Below are 19,307 nucleotides of genomic sequence, written 5' to 3'. Positions count from 1 at the left end.
AACATAAAAACACATCAGTGGTTGGACAGAAATGGATGTTTCCAAATGTGCTATGAAATGTGTGGCTGGTGAAAAGAAAACGAGAATTAAGAAGTGATTATGATGAGTCTTAGTTGAGATGTTTGAATTTTGATGACAAACAGCCTAATACACTAGTTTTCTTAACTCAGACACAATATCATGTCCAAAAAATACCAGTACATATCAGCTCTAACCAAAAACATCTTTAAGACTATGTTCCTTTTTTTTTTTTTTTCCAAACAGATAATCTCCTACGATCTGATCAAAAATGAAATTCCTGACTTCAGGTGTATAGTGAGCGAATACTTGCAGTGTAACCTTTCACCTCCGTAAGGGACTCATTTCGTTCCCAGGACTACACTACACTCAGACCTCACAATGGATGTCAAGAAGATGCCCATCGGTGAACTGATGAAGCTGCCGTCCCTGATTCCACGGAGAGATATGATGGCAGCGGAGGCAGCCAGATATCATATTTTTCCCTGGACCGATGAATCTCCTGCAACGCTGTAAATAGCACTCTATGTTCCCGAGATCACTGTCCCCATCGCCAGCACCCTTTTCCCTTGCAGATGAAAAAGCTGAGTGGATGACAACGAGCATGACAAACTATCCGTGCCGTAATGCTCGAGCTGTTCTGACCATGTCTGGACAAATTACAATGGTGTGGAGGTTATTGTCCAGGCTGGAGTTATGGCTGCACCAGCTTCCTCTGTGATATATAGTAATGGAGGAACTGGATCAGTCAGGTTCAAAGACATGGCAACGCTACAGTAGCAGAAGAGGGAAAAAATATTTCAAATATCAGATGACGCCATTGTTGCATCACATTTATATTTCAATATCTACACTACAAAAACATTGTTTGGTTTTATAATGATGGAATTAAAAATGGCGCACAGGTGAAAATCCCCCATAAAGGAAACATCAAACTGATCGGGAGATTCAACAAGATTTCAGTATGAAGCAGTATTATTGATGTTTCATTTCAAGTAGAACAATATCCATGGATTCAGGTCTGCTGCGCTCTGAGATCAATTTCAAAGCGTCACGCGAGAGGACGCAGCCAAACAGAAAACAAAGGAACTAGTCTTGATTGCAATGCTCTCTCTCCCTCTCTCCCTCCTCCTCTCTCAACCTGTTTGTGCAGCGGGCTGCAGCTCATTTCTGAAGCACTGTCGTTTGTCTTTGTCAGATGCCCAAAAGACTGCGGAATGAAGAGGGACACATGAAGAGGGGCCGGGTGACTGTGGCTACGGTGTGTGAGCGCGCGCACACGCACACACACACACACACACACACACACACACACACACACAGATGCTGTCACTGCTGAATCTCGCAGATAGTCTGTGCCAGTGAACCCTCTCCATCGCACCCTTAGCTTCCCAAACTGGCTCCCCTGTACCAACCGATGCCTCTTTAGAAACACAGGCAAAGTCAAATAGAGGAACACAGTGAGGCAGATGAAATTTAATTGAAACTACACTGGATTAAAGATGAGTTAAGGGAGCAACGGTTCAACTATCAGTAAAGTGGTTCAAGATAGATGATGCTCTCAACTGCTTCTGCTGTCGGCCAGGCTGAGCGGGTGTGTTTTTGGGCTGATAAGACCCTCGAGTTGAAGAGGAGAGAAGTCACTGCTAGTTACCAATGATACTTATTTGTCATAAAATACGAAAAAGAAATTACAATTTAAATAAAAAAAATTGTGCCGTTTTATTAAAGGAATGCATAAAACTGCACATAAACAGCGTTTGAGAAGTGGCATGTGTACATTTGTGCGTTCTGTTTAATGTGCTGCGCATCCTTGAAGGAAAAAAAGAGGTGATTGAAGTTCAATTTGTTGCCAGTTATTAAGTATTTCCGCATGGCTGCCTCAGTTAAAGGATAATGGATGAGGGATTTATTATTACCTTTTGGTCAAATGAAGTGGCGTGGGAGATAAGGTGATGAAATTAATGAGCGGGAGGAAGAGAGGTGATCCATCAACATCAAAAATGGAGACGAGGGACAAGCAATATTGGGAGAACTTGAAAGAATTCATAAAAAAACAAAAAACCTATGGACTTATCAGCACGTAGAGTTGCTGATTGCTTTTTATTTCCCAAAAGCCGTCCACCACCCACTCCTCCATACTCCATACTGAAAGGTTGCAGGATCCTGAGTCTCGTAGTAATAAAACGAGACTTCCCTTTCCTCATTCAAAACTTACACATATAGTGTAAACCAATGCATACAGTTACACGAGAGCCATGCTGTTTGTGAGTCTCTCTCACATGACTGACCACAGAATCAAGCAATCCGCAATAAACAGAGTTTCAGCGGGCCGACAGCACTTTTACTGCGGCGGCAAATGAGAAAGAAAGCGCAGACAAACACAAGCTGACATTTAAGGGCTTTTTGACACTCTTATCTGGTGCATCGACGAAAACTCTTACAACACTCCTCTCTACCGTCTCACCCATATTCTTGTTCACCTCCTCCCTCCTTCGTCTTCACCCCCACCCTCCTCTGTTCCACACTGGTAAACGAGGCCTTGTCACCCCCCATCAGTAAATGAGTTCATCGGACTAACGAGCAAGCAAAGGGCCCTGACACACTAACAAGGGCATATTGGCTGCCTGTGCCTCTGGACCAATCAGGACCCTCATCACCGTTGACACAAAGCCTCCCCGAGCCCTCTGGAGCCAATTAAGACAGATTTTGCTTTAGGGATTGAGTGATAGCAAGAAAAAAGATAAGGGAAAGGAGTAGGCTGAACTGAGTGCTGTACTGGAAAGAGAGACACAAAGATTCACTGATATTTTCATTTTGTATCACTTCTTGAAAAGAAGCATGTGTTTCAATCAAAGGCCACTACAGCTGGAAAGTGTGTGGTTGGGGAGTACGTAGAGTTATTCAAGAGGAAAGCAATGCTCCCTCACCCTCAAAACCTGAAATCATATGACCTCAAGACAGTACAGCCACATGACTCTACTTTCACACTCCAGCAATTGTCCTCAAACCCTTGTGGCTCAGCCAAAACATGATTTAACCAAGTGGCAACAACACAACACTCTCACTGTTTAGTCATGTGCACCATCATTTTATAATTAATGGGAGAATGAAGCCGTGTTAAAAAAAAAAAAATACAAATATATTATGGTATGAAAGTGATATACCGGATTGTTGACCAATCAACAGTCAGCTTTCCAAAAATTAAAAGGATTGTTTTTAATTAGCCCCAACTTTTCAGAAAGATGCTTTAAACACTTTGTAAAGGAGAGTTAGTTGAGAAAAATCAATACCACCCTCATGTCTTCCTGGAGACGCCACTGGTTGCCTGGCAACCTCAAAGTGAAAAAAAGACTGCAGGAAGTCAAGACAACTAGTAAACAGTCCCACACATAACCCCATAGTAAAACCACAAACTGTCATTTTTTACACTTTGACTTGTAGATTTAAAAAAGTCAAAAAAGATATAACACATTATCTAGAGATGCTTAAACAGAGCGATGACGAGCCTTTCTCCAGTCTTTAAGCTACAAGCTAAGCTAAGATAACCAGCTGCTGGTTGTAGCTTCATGTGGTCTCAATCTTCTCGTCTAACTCTCGGCAAGAAGGTTAACATGAGTTTATCCTTAAACAATTTAAACATGGCAATTTTGGCAAATTTAGCAGTTAAATGAATACATTAGTAAGCAGCCGAATATCATATCCAGTACACCCAGAGCTTATTTTTAAAAGAAAAGAAAAGACAACACTGGTCTGAAAGACTGCACTGAATATGACACTTGCTTCAATACAAGTAGCTCAGACAGCCTACATCCACCAGTGACTGATAGGCCCAATTGTTCTACCATCAGGGAACTGATTCAAGATGTGATCACTGGTCACACATAAAGCTCTATTTGCCTTGAGGGAAGTAAAACAAACTACAAGGTAAAACAAAAATAAACACATGTAAGAAGCTGTGCTGGAGTGTGAGAGAATTAAAGCAAAATAAACAAGCCCAGGATTGTGCAGGGTTATGAAGCCTAAAGGCTAAAAGTATTCAGTCCCAAACGTAACCCAGCAAGAGTTTGCACTCCCTGAAGAAAGTTCCCTTTGAAAGGATCTTTGGGGCCACTTAGTCTGAATTTAGCCTAATAAGGATTAAACCCCCTTTTTTGGCCCTTTTCACTGTTTGCTAACGGGTTAGCCTTTTTTTCTTTCCTTTCCTTGGCTGCTCAGCCTTTTTGAAGTGGGGACAAAAAAAAAAGGTCTTGTGTGGATTTAGGGAAATGCTGCAGTGGTCTTGGGGTTAATTGGTAGTGAAGTGAAGTCTTCAGTGCATTAACTCATTAAACATTCAGCCTTGGGCATAAGCTAGGAGGACAAAAGCCTTAGAGGGGCCCCCGAAACATAATCAGCTATAAAGTGCTAAACTATTAATAAACAACGATGATGTCAGCAGTGGAGATAAACGTAAACATAGAATTCATAACAGAAAATATGAGTCAGAACCTATGTAAAACAGCAGGGCAAGTATAGGAGCAAATATAAGCGCTTAACACCAGAGTGTTGCGAGTTTTGGTAAATTACAAAGGATATAAAACGGTCTAATTATTTTTTCTTTCAAAATAAAGATCGGCGTTTCCATTTTACCCCGATCACTGCTTGGAGCTGGGGCCACGAAGGGCAGAATTGGTGACGGGGAACAAAGGATGGATAAGGCTACATAAGTGAAGGGAAGAGGGGTGTGAAATGCAGCAGACATCCACAAAGTGACAAGATTCTCTCTGCTATCCTTGCGTTACCCAGACACACTTTAAAACTGTTGAACGCATTGAAAATTTACTCGAGTTTTCAGCCTGACTATATTCTGGACAGTGCAATAAAGAAATATGGTGTAAATTCACACAGCATTGACAGAACTAGAGTTAATTCTACTGAAAAAGAATACAACAGCAAATAAACTTTAAAAGACAAAACAAAAAGTTTGTAAAATGTACATATATTGCACAGCAAAATGCACATCTACATCTTAGACACCAGTAGGTAGAGATAAAACCTTTTACGGGATTGCTCGGCACCTGTTAAGATGGGAATAAAAGGGCTTAAATACATTCCTTGATTTGTCAAGCTCATCAGTAAACACTAGCACATCAGGAAAAGGTGAAAAAGAATGTTTATGCTTTTCACTGATATTCAGGAAATCAAGGAGACAGCCCGGAGCCACCACTGAAGCACAGGAGCGGTTTAAGACTCAATGGTATTGGCCGTCTGCTCTCCTATAAGCTGCCATAGCAAACATCAGACAGGTTAAGATCACTGACCGGCTCCTATCGCATTCTCCCCGCTTTCCTTCAGTTGCCCGTTTTGCCATTTAGTGACGGATAGGCCTTTTTTGGGGTTTGGTGTGAGGCTTCGCTGAAGTAAATTCTTTTCTAATCCGGCTATTGTGACCAGCTTAAGTGGGTGTGGGGTGAAAAGTATACCCTTCTCTGGAAATTCGGAGCTGGTTGTCCAAAGCAAAAGAAGCTGGAGAGAATAGGACTTGTAGAAAAGAAAGGCTGTGGAGACTTTTGGGAATTTGAAGGTGACTCAATTGGAGCAACAGGTTTATCAGTGATACGCATTTTGAGTTACAGCTGTAATGGTGCAAATTTAATTTGCACAGTAAGCGCCTTCACTTAGGTGTGCTTATAGTGGATGTCTGTTTACAGGTGGAGAAGTGGCATCCCATCTCGGAGTAAGGATAGAGAGTATCACGGGCTGTATGAGCTGTAATACTGACCTATAATAACCTTTCTGAGCAAACAGTTGCTTATTTACATATTTAGCACACACAGAGCAACATAAGCTTGAATTTTGATAAATACTTTGATAAATACTTGATGATTGTTAATCCAACAATCACTTCTGTTGTGGCTCTTTTGTGTTCTCCAAGAATGAATAGGGGAAATGTTTGGCTCTTACGCTGCTACATGCCTCAATATATTAACAGGATAGTCACTAAAAATCTCTGTCTGCAGTTTCCTGCTGGGGAGGTGGGTTAGACGGGGTGTGTTAAAGAATTATGGGCGGAAAATGCATGCCTGCTTCATCTGGAAGATATGTGGATAAGAACACTAAGAATGAACCAAAACAGTAAAGTTCGGCACAGCAAATACCGCTGTTGTGATGATAACTTCATGTGATGTCTCCCATAAGGTTGAGCTTACAAGTTACAGGGGTGCCTACGATGTGTGGTATGAAATATAAACAATTATCATTGTTGAACTATCATGATTGACTGTCTTCCAATCCATATGTTCAGGACTGTAGCCTGCATGAGGTCCATTAAACATATGGAGGATTTTCTTTTGTGTATGTCAGATACTTATTAAATATTCTAGGCTGCAGTGATTCTGATATGTACAGATAAATTCAGTATGATATCTTATAGACGGAAACTTATTTTGTGTGCTGCCCTGATAATTGTCATGGAGATTGGGTTAGGAGTTGGTTTGTCATTTGGAGAAAACTGCCAAATTAATGGAAAATGTTGCTTTCTAACCACTTTAAGAAAAAAAACCACCTTAATATCATCAGAGTCTTGGCAGCAAAACCACAACAATGTGCTCAAAGAAGCTGAAATGCTGCATACGTTGAGGTGACCTAAAGAGTTGGGGATAATTATTGATGGCTTTGCCCCCAGGAGTAACCTATTTCACATTATACATAGTCAGTTGAATACAAAACAAATGTAGTGTAGTGCTCCTTTAAAAATAGTTAACTAATTACAGATGGAGGTTCATACATTTTGCTATTTAATTTAAATTGGCCTTAGCATTTTATTTTTCAAGTGAATTTGAAAATGATTGTGATTGCTGATGTGAAACTAATCTTACACGAGCAATTAAACAAATGAAAGTGAAAATCCACAGTGCAAGAAAAAGATGTGCATCATTTTTTGTTTTATTGAAATGTTAACAGGATGGATTGCTATAACCTAAATGTCTTTATCATTGTTTTTGATATTATCTTATTAAAGATTGTCTGTGTATTAGAATTGTTTGGTATTTATACTGGATCTTATTCTACAGTTTTTCTACCACAGGGCAGGAGCAAATCTCTGTTGTGCTGATGTCCATTAGAAAGGAGTCTTGGATGAGGAAGTAAGCACCAGAATGTCCCCGTGGTTGTGCCATTTAAACTAGACTGGATGGGTCATTAACCATAATGACAACCGAGGTACCGCGATTCAGCGAAGTAACAGTCTGCTCTCTGGCACATCACATGTCTTCACACAGAGTACATATCAATGTTCAGCTAAGCTTATAAACTCAACCACGTGGTTACAATTAATCTTGATTTCTTTCAGGAATTAACAGCTTTAATAAATATCATGTCTCAAGTGAGCTATTTTTACTTTGCATTTATGAGACACTTGAAATACAGATAAAAGGAAGCTCAACAACGTGGATATTTACTCAGATTCTATGACATGGATCTCGTTTTATCATTTGAAATTCAGCAGAGAATTCACTGACAAATCAAGACCACATTTACAATTCCAATTTCCAATATGCGCCGCTGGACATCGATCTTTCAATCGGAGCCGCGTGTCTCTCTGACCTCAGCTGAATAACAGAGGCTTGTGAGAACAGCAGGTACACAGGTGCTGATTGTAATATCAGTGGCCTACCAGGCAGACTGGCATCCATAAACAGGACTATCCATCAGGCTGGTGCGTTGCATTTGACACGTGTGTCAGAGGCAGACGAAGAGAATAAATGATGGAGAGAGGGGATCAATCAAAAGGAAGGGAGGGGAGGCACCTGCCCCCTGACTGGCTCAGTCAACCCCAGAGATGGAGCATGATGGAGGGGCTAGGCTCAGGTGCAAAGAGGGGGCGGCAGCTCTTTGTCTGAGGATGCTTGGTTAAGTGAGAGCCAGGTCTTGGCCACTGTGGTCTGTGGTTGAGTTAAGGTCCAAAGTCAGGTCACAAACGCAGTGCTAGAGGAATGCCGAGCATGTTTGTTTGAGAAAAGAGATGGGGGTTGTTGGTGTGCGTGTGCGTGGTGAAGGGAGAGCAATTGGAGGGGAGACATTAGTCATCATTAGGTGCTGAGATGAGGCTGTGTCTAATGGTTCTTTATGCGATTACCAATGTGGCAATGGTCTTTCCCTGACCTGTCATACCTGGTTACCACTCACTGCCGAGATTCATCAGACGGGTTTGCACAAGAGTCACGGTTTCCAATTAAAATATCTAAAAATTGAACTAAAGCTATGATTAAGCAGCAGATTAAATAATAAACTGAGGACATCTATATCCAATAGTTTCAACTGGATAAACATAGATAAATAGAAAGATGTTAAAAGAAGACTAGAAATCTAGGAGCAGTGCTAGCAGCTCTGTGAAGATGTACAAAGTCAGTCAGGAACACCAAATTTCATGGGAGTTCACCAAATACTTGTGCCATTTCACTCAAATCAAGGAAGTTGACCTCATGGTGGCACTACAGGAAATGTCAAGACATCACCTGAGTCAGAGGGACTAAACGACTGGTAGCTATAAATCTCTGAACAAATACAGGGAAATAAATCTGTTGATGAGATATTTCAGTTTGGACCAAAGTGGCTGGCCAATGCTAAACCAGCACAGCCAAAAAGAAACATCTTGACTTCTGCTTCTACAAGCCCTTATTTGCTCAGATAATGGCCAAATTCCAGCAGATGCCTGGTGATGAATATGTGTAACGGATGCAAAGGGTTACAGGTTCTCCAAAGGTTTGAAGTCCATCGTTAAAAAGTTTTCTTCCATCACCCTGAAACACTCCACATTTGGCCAGTGAGGCCTCTGACCTCATCCCTACAGAATGACTTAATCATCACGAACATAAGCTCACCAGTGAAATAGGAGTAACTGCATTACAACCATCTACTCTGTGGTTTGAGGATCAAAAATGTTGAGGAACTAGATGTGGGGTGCATTTAGAGTGAGAAAGACAGAGATAAAGAACAGTGACAGACTTCACTGCTCTACGGGGGAACAGAAATACACTTCAGGAAGCTTTAGACCTTCATTTGGCCTTATCTCCTCTAATTGGCTTAAATCATTCCTAATTGTTTGCACATGACTTTATGTTGAGCAGCTCCCAAAGCCCGGCCAGTGACTTAAAAAAAAATAATAGTAAGGTGTAACGAGAGGAGCAGTCTGATAATAATTGGATTTCCTGATGATTGGATGAGCCAAAGGGGGCCGCAGGGGGAACTATGCCCGAGATCAAACTGACCCTGGATGTTGAGGGTTCGAAATCAGGGAAAAATCTGAGAGGAACACGAGACCTGTGTGATACAAGTCTGTCCCTGGTAAGGAAAAATGTCATGTCTTCCACGTGCTGTAATTACTGTAGCTGCAAAGCAGGGAGGGGCAGACGGCAAAAGAGTGAAGGAAAGAGGAGAAAGAAAGAGAAAGAAGGTCATTCTAACCCATCACTCTACTAGTTGTTGCCGTGGTGTGGCTGAGCGATTTATTGACCATCTCAGGATGCACTCTGTCAGAGTGGACGAACTGAGTGGGGCGGCATGAAGGAGACACGAGGGGGAGGGATCTGAGGGAGGGGGGGACCAATATGAATGAGTGAGGGGTGAGAGGATCCGTTTCCTTTGGCTCATTGATAATGACATACCTGCTTGGGCTGTCCGTTAGTCCTATAGCACACACTACTTAGGCCCTAACTGGAAAATCAATATTCTCCTCTCTCAGAGACCTCTGGCTGCCATGGCTCTTTGTGATTGGCAGCTCCAGCCGAAGGTCGTCCCTGGCGACCATGAGGGTTTGGCGGAGCAAGCGGCAGGGGGGGGGTCCCAGCAGTTTGACACTTTAGGGAGAGCTTAACGATATGGGACTGGTTGCTACATAACACCAGGGTGGTTTTCTATGACCGAGTGCCCATCCATTCAGCTACTCCAGCTAACCCTGGGTAGCCGTCACCACCCCGCTAATTACAGTTACCAATGTGTTCTCAGTGGGGGCTTTATCATTGCATAGTCCAAGGTTGGACACCGACCTTTAGAATACATTTATTGTTATTCTTTCAAAATACGTTGCTATGTGGATTATTAGTAGAGACTTTTTGACCACAAGAGACAAGAATAGCAGCACAGTTAAACTTAGTTTAAAAATAACTAAACCCAGCGGAACCAAGAGATATTTTTGTATTAGTGTTTACACAAAAACAAGTTGAGGACATCATATGAAGCACAAACAACAGGCCAATTAAAGTGATTTGCTCTGATATGGAACAATGTGTAATATCCAGTTTTGGTCATTTAAACAGTGGTTCTCACGCTAATCTAGCCTCAGGAACCACATTTTTCATTGGTCATTTTCAAGTTTTTGAGCCACTCAGAAAAGTAGAGCAGTAATACACAATCCCTTGATCCATTGATAAAATGTGAAATGAAAACAGGCCAACAAAAGCAAATAAGGCCAAAAACCCTCTGTGAAATAAAAGGCAGATTTACCTTGAATTACAGGCATATGCGCTTTTCAAACAAGTTTAAATTGGCAAAGCTCATAAAATTTCAAGACTCTAAATTAAACTGCATGAAATGAAATCGTATTTAATCCTTAATCCGTTTACAAAGACTCACATGAGAGCAAACTAGTGATGTGACAATGTTAGATGCGGTCAATACTTTTATGACAACACTGGCTGTAAATGCATGCTGTGTCATGGGAAACATGTGTCCTTCAAAATAAAAGTGCAGCAGCAGACGTTCTATAGACTTCTTCAGCGACCCAGACAAAATGACACCGTGACCCTATTTTGGGTCACGACCTACCAGTTGAGAACCACTGGTTTATAACATCATTCTGTGGTCTAGTGGGTGATGTATGTATTTACTTCTCCTTACACCAATTACTTTACAAATACATCCTAAATATACTGTGTCCCGGTTCCAGTAGCATATACTAAAAGTACTTTGTATTGACAGGAAGTTACAGAATACAAGCTCAATCTGCAGATTTCAAACGGTAGTTATATTTTAAACAATGGAAAATTGAAAGCACAATTTTATTTCAAAAGATGTATTATACTTAGTTTCTGTTATTCAATCTGTTGCTGCAGCTCTTACTCCACCCTCCTTCACATTTTCACTATTTACTTCTTTTTTTTTTCCGGCTGCGAGGAGCTTTTTCATTTCTGCTGTGTAGTGGATTGCATCCATGAAAACAACACACAAGTGACTTTAATGTGCATGCCAGAATTTTCAAGTAAACATTTGTAATTTTTCCAGTGTGAACACACTGCATAGTCAAAACACTGTTAGATTTAACAAATCCTTCACTATCAGGACACTGAGTCAGTCTATAACCCACTCAAATTCCACTAGGGAGCTAAGGGAGGGTTACAAATATCCTCCAATCAGGTGTTTGCAAATATATGCTCTAACCAATCAGCTGGAGGTAGAGCCAACTTCACTTCCTCATACATGCAATATTAGCAGTCTCCAGGAGTGGCTCTGCAACAATAACTGCACATGCAATATTAATGGCTTGTGTCTAAACACAGAGAGGGTGCTGCTAAACACACACAACCCCACACACACACACACACGCACGCACACACACACAAACACACACACACACACACACACACACACACACACACACACACACACACACAGAGGCAAACACACATCTGCTCCATGACTTCATCAGTCCTGCTATCTGCCGAGCAGATGCAGAGGCCTGCCAGGCAATTAGCTGCCCGCAATGATTTTCTTTGAGCCCTCTAAGGAGCTAGCAGCTGGGTACATCCGGGTTTGGGAGACAGCAACAAAATGTGTGAACAAGAAGATCAAAAATGTACTCTCCCAGTTCACATGTGTGCAGAGTCTATGGGCACATGTGCATGTCTACCTGTGTTAGGAGGCGGTGAGTCACTTTCCCCACACCTATTGTGTTTCCAGAGAAATGAGGAGGGGAAAAAAAAGAGCACCGCCTAAAAAAGCAAAGTGCTAACATCTTCCTTTCTTATCACTCACTTTGAAGAACAAAAGCAAGTACCGAGGTGATCACTGTAATTTCATTTTACGACAAACATGTTTTGACAATCACTAAACAAGATTTACATCAAAGGAACCAAATATGTTTAAAAGGCAAATTATGTTTTTGAGGTTGGTCTACTAATTGAAAAATAAGTTATAATAACAGTGTAGCGTGCAGAAGCGAGGAGAGGGAGAGTAAGAATAAAGCCGTGAAAGGAGTCTCGAGAGATAGAGGAGGGACAGATGAAGGGGAAAAGAACGAGGCGGCGCGGTTACTCATCAGCTGGCAGAGATTTGCACAGCTATGGACACTTTGGTGCTCGTGAGGGGATCATTGTGGAGTCACACTGACTTAGATCAAAGAGCTCTTTGACAGGCTCCTGATCTTTTCTCCAGTCAGTATAAACCAGGGGGAAACTTTTCAGGAACCACAGATAATTCTCAATGTTTTCACGAGTTTCGTGGAAGAATGGACGAGAAAAAAAAAAGCGAGTGACAGTCATCGTCATCAGATTTATATAGCCTTTACCTGGATAATGGCACTAAAAAAATGGATGGAAAAAAAAAATGAAAGCAGAGTCGACGAAACTAAAAATGATAAAGCCTTAGCTCCTCCCAGCAGTGTGCTGACCCTGCTTCTGTTTTCCACCATGAAACTGTGGTGGGCAGTCAGCCACATACGCGCACAGGACTGTACATACAGACAGGATAAATACTCCTATTCTGAGATATGTCTGACCTTCCTACATCAGCTGCCAAAATAGATTAAATAAAACCTAATCCACCTGTGTCCATTCTATTTAACACTGATACAAAACTTTTTTTTTTTAAAAATGAACACAGGTGCTCTGGAACATGTGGTTTTACAAGTGAGCCAGAACAAATTCATAATGTCTTTAGAAAAGTATGACATTGTGTCACCATATATTTCAATAAGCTACAGTTAGCATGTCCTTCATAATATTTGGACACTTGCTCTCCAAGTAGTGTCGATTAATCTTTCCGGAGCCGTGAGCTCGATAATAAACAGTCGTCCAGAAATCAAAGAGCCAGACATTTGTTCTCGCTTATTTCATCTTTTTCGAAATTCCAAAGCCACATAAGGACAACGGCCACTTTACTCGATGCTGAGGAAACACATGCCAAATCAGAGTTATCTATTTTTTTTTTTTTAGCCATTATTTCACAATTAATAACAGTTTATCTTCCAAAAGTCTTTTGAGATATTCTAATCGGTCCACAGAGAATATCCAAATGGACTTTGTGTGTTTGTTTAGTAGCATGTGCATCAAAAATCAAATGTCATGAAACACCATGTTTCCCTTTGAATGTTTCCTTGATCCAGCCGAGTTAATCTGACACTAAAACCTCTCCACTGGAACAAAAGTTAATTTGACTATTGTAGGTAAAAAGATAAATCAATACTCAAGCATGAATCCCATAATGAATTTGAATATTGTGTAATTTGTTCCGCCACTTATTGCTTTCGATCTTCATAAAACAAATATGCTGTTTGTGATCCCAAGTAAAGCAAAACCAAAGTGATTTAACATTGTATGTAGTTTACTTGAAACATTTATGGGAGCTCAGATAGTAATGAGAACTGTTTCACACTGAACTAATTATTAAATTCTACACATTTTCTAATCACGAGTTACACTCCTCACAGCCAAGTCACCACTTGTGGAAAAGCTCCAGGATGAAGTCCAGAGGTTGTGGCAACTATGAAAGGGGGCTCATTAATCTTTGCCTTTTTTGAAATGTTTGTGGCTTCTTTCAGGATCCTTGCATAGTTGGCTACTTCATATCAGTAAATGGGCTTCTGGAAATCATTACTGAAACAATATTCTGCCTTATCAAAAATATATTTTTTAACAAGTGTCAAAGTTCACTATGTGGTCATGTTTGAATTTTTTTTTTTTTTTTTACATTTCATTTGCACAAAACTTAAGATCTGCTTTATGTTTTTTTTTTGTTTTTTTGCTACTCTTTAAAACTTATCATCATGCAGCTTCCTGCAAAGAAAGCATACTGACAATTTTCCACTATGTATCTGTGCAGGCAGCTACAGAAGGCCTTATTGTCTGGGACCAACACTTAAGCTAAGAAACACCTTCAGAGGAACTTATTTTCTGACCATGACGGAGGATGATGACACAGACACAGGTTCTGTTCATAGTTTGATTTCTTGAATGACACCTTTAACTAAATTACAAAAATATTTTATGAGAGACTGGAAAGTTGCACAGAATGTTCAATTATATTATTTTCACAGTGGACATCTTTGATAACATCGACCTGTTCACTGGAGTAGGGAACGTGGGAGAGGTCACATGCTGCAGCAACACTTGGGACAAAATACTGCATGTGGCTTTCACTGCAGGATTTGAGTTTTCCTCCGTGCTTACATGTCTACATATGTCTCACACCGCAGCCCCTTGTCTGAGGGAGGATGGCTTCTTTAGTACTCCAGCATGAGGTCTGGGTGACAACAACCTAGCAAAGAACCTCGCTTTAAATTATTCTGGATTCAGGACAAGGTTCATGGCGACAAACACGCGCAAATTAACGGGTGTGTGAGGGGAGCAACGGACACACGTCTTTTGTCAGTTATTAGCCGCGAAAATAACATTCAAAATGTTCAATAAAATTAGATATTCATCAGTTCGAAAGCTTATCGGGTGGATTAAACGTCCAATTTGTCCGATCGCGTCCGTTTATAGTTTAGGCCAAACTAACTCAAGAGCTTCTGAGCCTATAAGCTGCAGGTGCACGCGACACATTTATTTTAAAAGTAAGACCTACGCGAAGATAACGATGTTAATCAAACAAAACACAAAACGCAACACTGTAAAAAATAATCAGGGTATGGCTTAGTTTTTAAAATATATACAATTTGAGATAAATGTGACAACAAATAAAATAAAAGGAGACCGGAACTGATCTCATATGTAGATAGGAAATTAAAAAAAGAATGCCATGAATATTTTTGTATTATTCATTTAATTCCCAGAAATGTGACCAGCTCTCCGTACCTTACGTTTGATGTCTTATTCGAAAGAGGTAAAACACACTTCATTCCGTAAAAGAGACTTTCAAGATCAAGTCACCGCAGCCGGCTGTAAATGATTTTAAAAAAAAAATTTAAAAAAATAAAAAGTAGGACGCGCTGCATAAACCAGGGTTGAGAAGGAATAAAACGTGCTCTTAATAAAGAAAATGTTGCCATAACTGAGTTTTACAAACCGAAGTAAAATAAAAAGAAATACGGTCAATTAAAAGCTGAGAGAAAAGAGAGGGCGATTTATCTGCAGAATAAAAGCATATCTCAAGTTTAAGACACGTCAAATCTTGATCCTAAATACGCATCCGGCGTAACTGCGGGTAAAGAGCAGCTCTCGTCTTGGGGGGAAAAAAAATAAATGTTTTACTACCGGCTTAGAGTCTACACCGGCACTTGCCCGTGAAAACCTAAAGGTTTGTGTTTCCTTGTGTCGACTCGGGAGCAGCGGGCAGCACCGTGCGCCCGGGAGCTGCTGAGGCGGACTGGAGCTCTCTTGCAGGACCTGTGCACCTCTGGCTGCTCTGATTGGCTGCCTGCACTGACAGCTCTGCACATGATTGCAGGAAGAGAAGCCCGACCCCTTTCACTCTTCTAAAGGAACCATTCATAAACTACACAAATCCAGCTCAAAGCTGAGTGAGGACGAAAAGTGAGCGGGGGCGCAGAGGAGAGAATAACAGCGAGAAGAGATGAGTGGTCACAGACGGTGTTTTAGCCTTTAGCGCCTGCAGTCCAGGACACGGATGGTGACCCACAACCTGAATATGAATCTTCTCAGCCGTACTGGAAGTGCTCATGACTTGGACTGATATTTAGCAGGCTATTACGTTGCACCCTATCCGTTTCCTCCTCCTCACACTGACGTCCATCCGCTGCAATAGCAGAAAAAAAAAAAAAAAAACTTTGATTACACATTTTTCCTGCACGGGAAGCATTTGCCTCTGGCTTTACCGGTAAGCATTGGATCCGTCAACTTACTGCGACTCTCCGGTGTACAGCCCGGACCTCTGCCCAAACATGATTGCGACGCAGGCAAAGCTGGTTTACCAGCTAAACAAATATTACAACGAGAGATGCCAAGCGCGCAAAGCGGCCATTGCGAAGACCATACGGGAGGTTTGTAAAGTGGTGTCGGATGTCCTGAAAGAGGTGGAAGTGCAGGAGCCCCGGTTTATCAGCTCCCTCAGTGAGATAGACGCGCGCTATGAGGGGATGGAGGTCATAGCCCCCAATGAGTTTGAGGTGGTGCTTTACCTCAACCAGATGGGGGTGTTCAACTTTGTGGATGACGGCTCCTTGCCCGGCTGCGCGGTGCTGAAGCTGAGTGATGGCCGTAAAAGGAGCATGTCGCTGTGGGTCGAGTTCATTACCGCCTCGGGCTACCTATCGGCCAGGAAGATCCGCTCGAGGTTTCAGACTCTGGTGGCACAGGCCGTGGACAAATGCAGCTACCGCGACGTGGTAAAGATGGTAGCCGACACCAGCGAGGTCAAACTACGGATCAGAGAGAGGTACGTGGTGCAGATCACCCCCGCGTTCAAGTGCACAGGGATTTGGCCTCGCAGTGCTGCTCAGTGGCCCATGCCCCACATCCCCTGGCCCGGTCCAAACCGGGTAGCAGAAGTCAAAGCCGAGGGTTTTAACCTCCTCTCCAAAGAGTGCTACTCGTTAACGGGGAAGCAGAGCTCTGCAGAAAGCGACGCCTGGGTGCTGCAGTTCAGCGAGGCCGAGAACCGGCTGCTGATGGCCGGCTGCAGGAAGAAGTGTCTGTCCATCCTGAAGACGCTGAGGGACCGTCACCTGGAGCTGCCGGGACAGCCGCTCCACAACTACCACATGAAGACGCTGCTGCTGTACGAGTGTGAGAAGCACCCGAGAGAGACCGACTGGGACGAGTCTTGCCTCGGAGACCGGCTCAATGGCATCCTGCTGCAGCTCATATCCTGTCTGCAGTGCCGCAGATGTCCCCACTACTTCTTGCCAAACTTGGACTTGTTTCAGGGAAAGCCTCACTCAGCCCTGGAGGCTGCTGCTAAGCAGACTTGGAGACTAGCGAGGGAAATCCTCACCAACGCTAAAAGTTTGGACAAATTATAAACTGAATTGTCGAGACAGCGCCGAGAGACATTTTGGGATAAAAACTTACAAGACTTTTCTCCAACCGAGTCTCCAAGCAATGTGAAAAAAACCAGTAACAAAATAATGCAGCCAACAAACCACAAAACCCCTTTTTAAAAAAATGGAGCAATTGGGCCACTGCCAGAGAGAAAATTAAGGTACATTTTCAACTAAATGTAATACCTTTTTAGTTGTCTTCTTTAAATGTTTTCACAAAGTGAATAAACTTTTATTTAAATATATGCACAAAATCGTTAAGTGAAAGAATAAAATGTAGCGTGCCAAGTAAATTTTTTTCATTATGTGACTTAAAAAGAAATGTTAATAAAATGTTGCGAATTAAATTACAACTTGGCCTCGTGTTTTTGACGTGTTTTGACAGCTGAGGTGACAGGAAGAGCTGTTGCATTTTATTTTGAAAATGTCTGAAGAGGAGAATCAGTAAGAGATACTGGTCAATAAAAGAAAAGGGCTTTTGCAAATTTCTTTCCAAAACGAGTGAGCTCAGACGAATTGAGGCCATAAGTTATTTTTACAGTGCTCACAGGCTTGAAAGGATTTTCAAATGAATGTAAATCAACGGACTCGTGTTAAGATACAGGCCTGGGAGCATCCCTGCTCCCTGTTATAACAGCAGCACGAGCAGAAGGCCTGCAGCAAACCAAGAACCTGATTACTTAATTGATTTTAGATAATGCTGTGTAGTTTGACGCCTAACATCAGGCTTATATTTAAATATAATATTTCAACGAAATGTTTTTAATGAAGTTAAACATGGTTAAATACAAAAACACACCTACTTATGAATAAATCATTTCACTGAGTGTTAAGCTGCAGCTTCTGCACAAACAACCACCTGTAGGTCAGCAGTCCTCTGTTGTTTGGTATTAGTCCAGTTTTAAGTGTTTATTATTTGTAATCAGGGCATAATACTTTAGATGTCATTTTAATTTTTGATGACTGTTTACAGTAGAAAAAAAATTATTGCAGAGCTAAAAAGGGTAACGATGGATGAATGGAAAATCTATTTGCCGTTATGTTTTACTCTAAAGACAAAATCAAAATTCAAAGTTGAATTAAAAAAAAATAGCAACTACGGATATATTCAAACCGAAAAATATAAAGAAAAAAAAATCATCAGGCTGTAAATAATGTTTCAGCTCAAATACCATTGTAACTTCAACAACGGCCTCATCGACACAATATTTTCAGATGTTTAGACGCACTTGGAAAACAACTAACCAGGCCTTTTTTTTATTATTATTATTATTTTACTCATTTTAAATTGATAAGCTATAACCACAAAACCCATTTGTCAGTGTTCATATCAAAGCCTGCGTGAAGCTTTACAAGGAAATTCGAGCGTGGCTTCTATAAGTGACAATCTGACACGTGATCAATGGAGCTCGAGTCCCTTACCTTTGGATCGATGGCCTTGAAGCCGGGCTCGTCTTCATCCACCTCGAAGTAGAGCTCGGAGGCGGTGATGGACAGGGTGCCTTTCACCACCACAGCCGGAGCCACAAGCTGGGCGCTGGTGCTCACGTTCACCGGGCCTGGAGGACAGGGGGGACGCCAGTCAGAAAACAGGCAGGGTATCGTCCTCTCCCAGTGACAAGAGAGACACGACGGAGCCTTTTCCACAGCTTTGAAAAAGTCGACGTGGTGCAAAGAAATTAGAAAATACAACAACTGACTTTAATGCCTGAAAAGAAAACTTTAAAAAAAAACACACCAAAAAAAAAAAAAAAAAAAACCGCAACTTGAGTCCTGGACTTGGTTCACTCACGTGGAAAGTTGATGGTACGGAAATAGGCAAAAGACCATTTCAAAGTTGAGGCTCAATCTGCCAATAATGCCAATGTTAATATACAACTATTTTACATAATGAGCTGCAGTGTTATTAAATTCTAAACGCTTCGGCTATACTTAAAATCACTGTACTTTGCATCTGAAATTGAAAATCTGAAATTAATTTATAAATTCAAGATACGCCAAGACAAAAACATGCATATTAAATATTACCATACTAAAGGCCAAATAAGTCTAAAAATCGCTAAAAAAAAAAAAAAAAAAAATGATAACGATTGTA

General features: G+C 41.4%; 2 protein-coding genes across 5 annotated transcripts in view; one reads left to right on the top strand and one right to left on the bottom strand.

The window, feature by feature from the left end:
* The window catches only part of lrba (LPS-responsive vesicle trafficking, beach and anchor containing), a 190,191-nt gene that overhangs the window by 57,556 nt on the left and 113,328 nt on the right, over nucleotides 1-19,307 (bottom strand). For all 4 annotated transcript variants that reach the window (XM_069689264.1, XM_069689263.1, XM_069689266.1 and 1 more), the window contains one exon: nucleotides 18,635-18,771. In XM_069689264.1, the coding sequence (XP_069545365.1) occupies nucleotides 18,635-18,771 (137 nt within the window). The remainder of the gene's footprint in view (nucleotides 1-18,634; nucleotides 18,772-19,307) is intronic.
* mab21l2 (mab-21-like 2) lies at nucleotides 15,718-18,135 on the top strand. The gene has a single exon (XM_069689277.1). It carries the CDS (start codon nucleotides 16,115-16,117, stop codon nucleotides 17,192-17,194), a length of 1,080 nt encoding a protein of 359 aa, XP_069545378.1. The 5' UTR covers nucleotides 15,718-16,114; the 3' UTR covers nucleotides 17,195-18,135.

This window comes from Brachyistius frenatus, unplaced genomic scaffold (assembly GCF_029030835.1).
Source record: "Brachyistius frenatus isolate BFR_SWC_R1_liver_20210118 unplaced genomic scaffold, ASM2903083v1 Contig_7, whole genome shotgun sequence".
NCBI classification, from domain to species: domain Eukaryota; kingdom Metazoa; phylum Chordata; class Actinopteri; family Embiotocidae; genus Brachyistius; species Brachyistius frenatus.
Note: the sequence above shows the minus strand (reverse complement) of the source record. Positions and strands in the feature narration are given on the sequence as shown.

Bases quoted from the DNA above. Each gene is read 5' to 3' on its own strand.
- mab21l2 (XM_069689277.1), top strand. From the start codon at position 16,115: ATGATTGCGACGCAGGCAAAGCTGGTTTACCAGCTAAACAAATATTAC.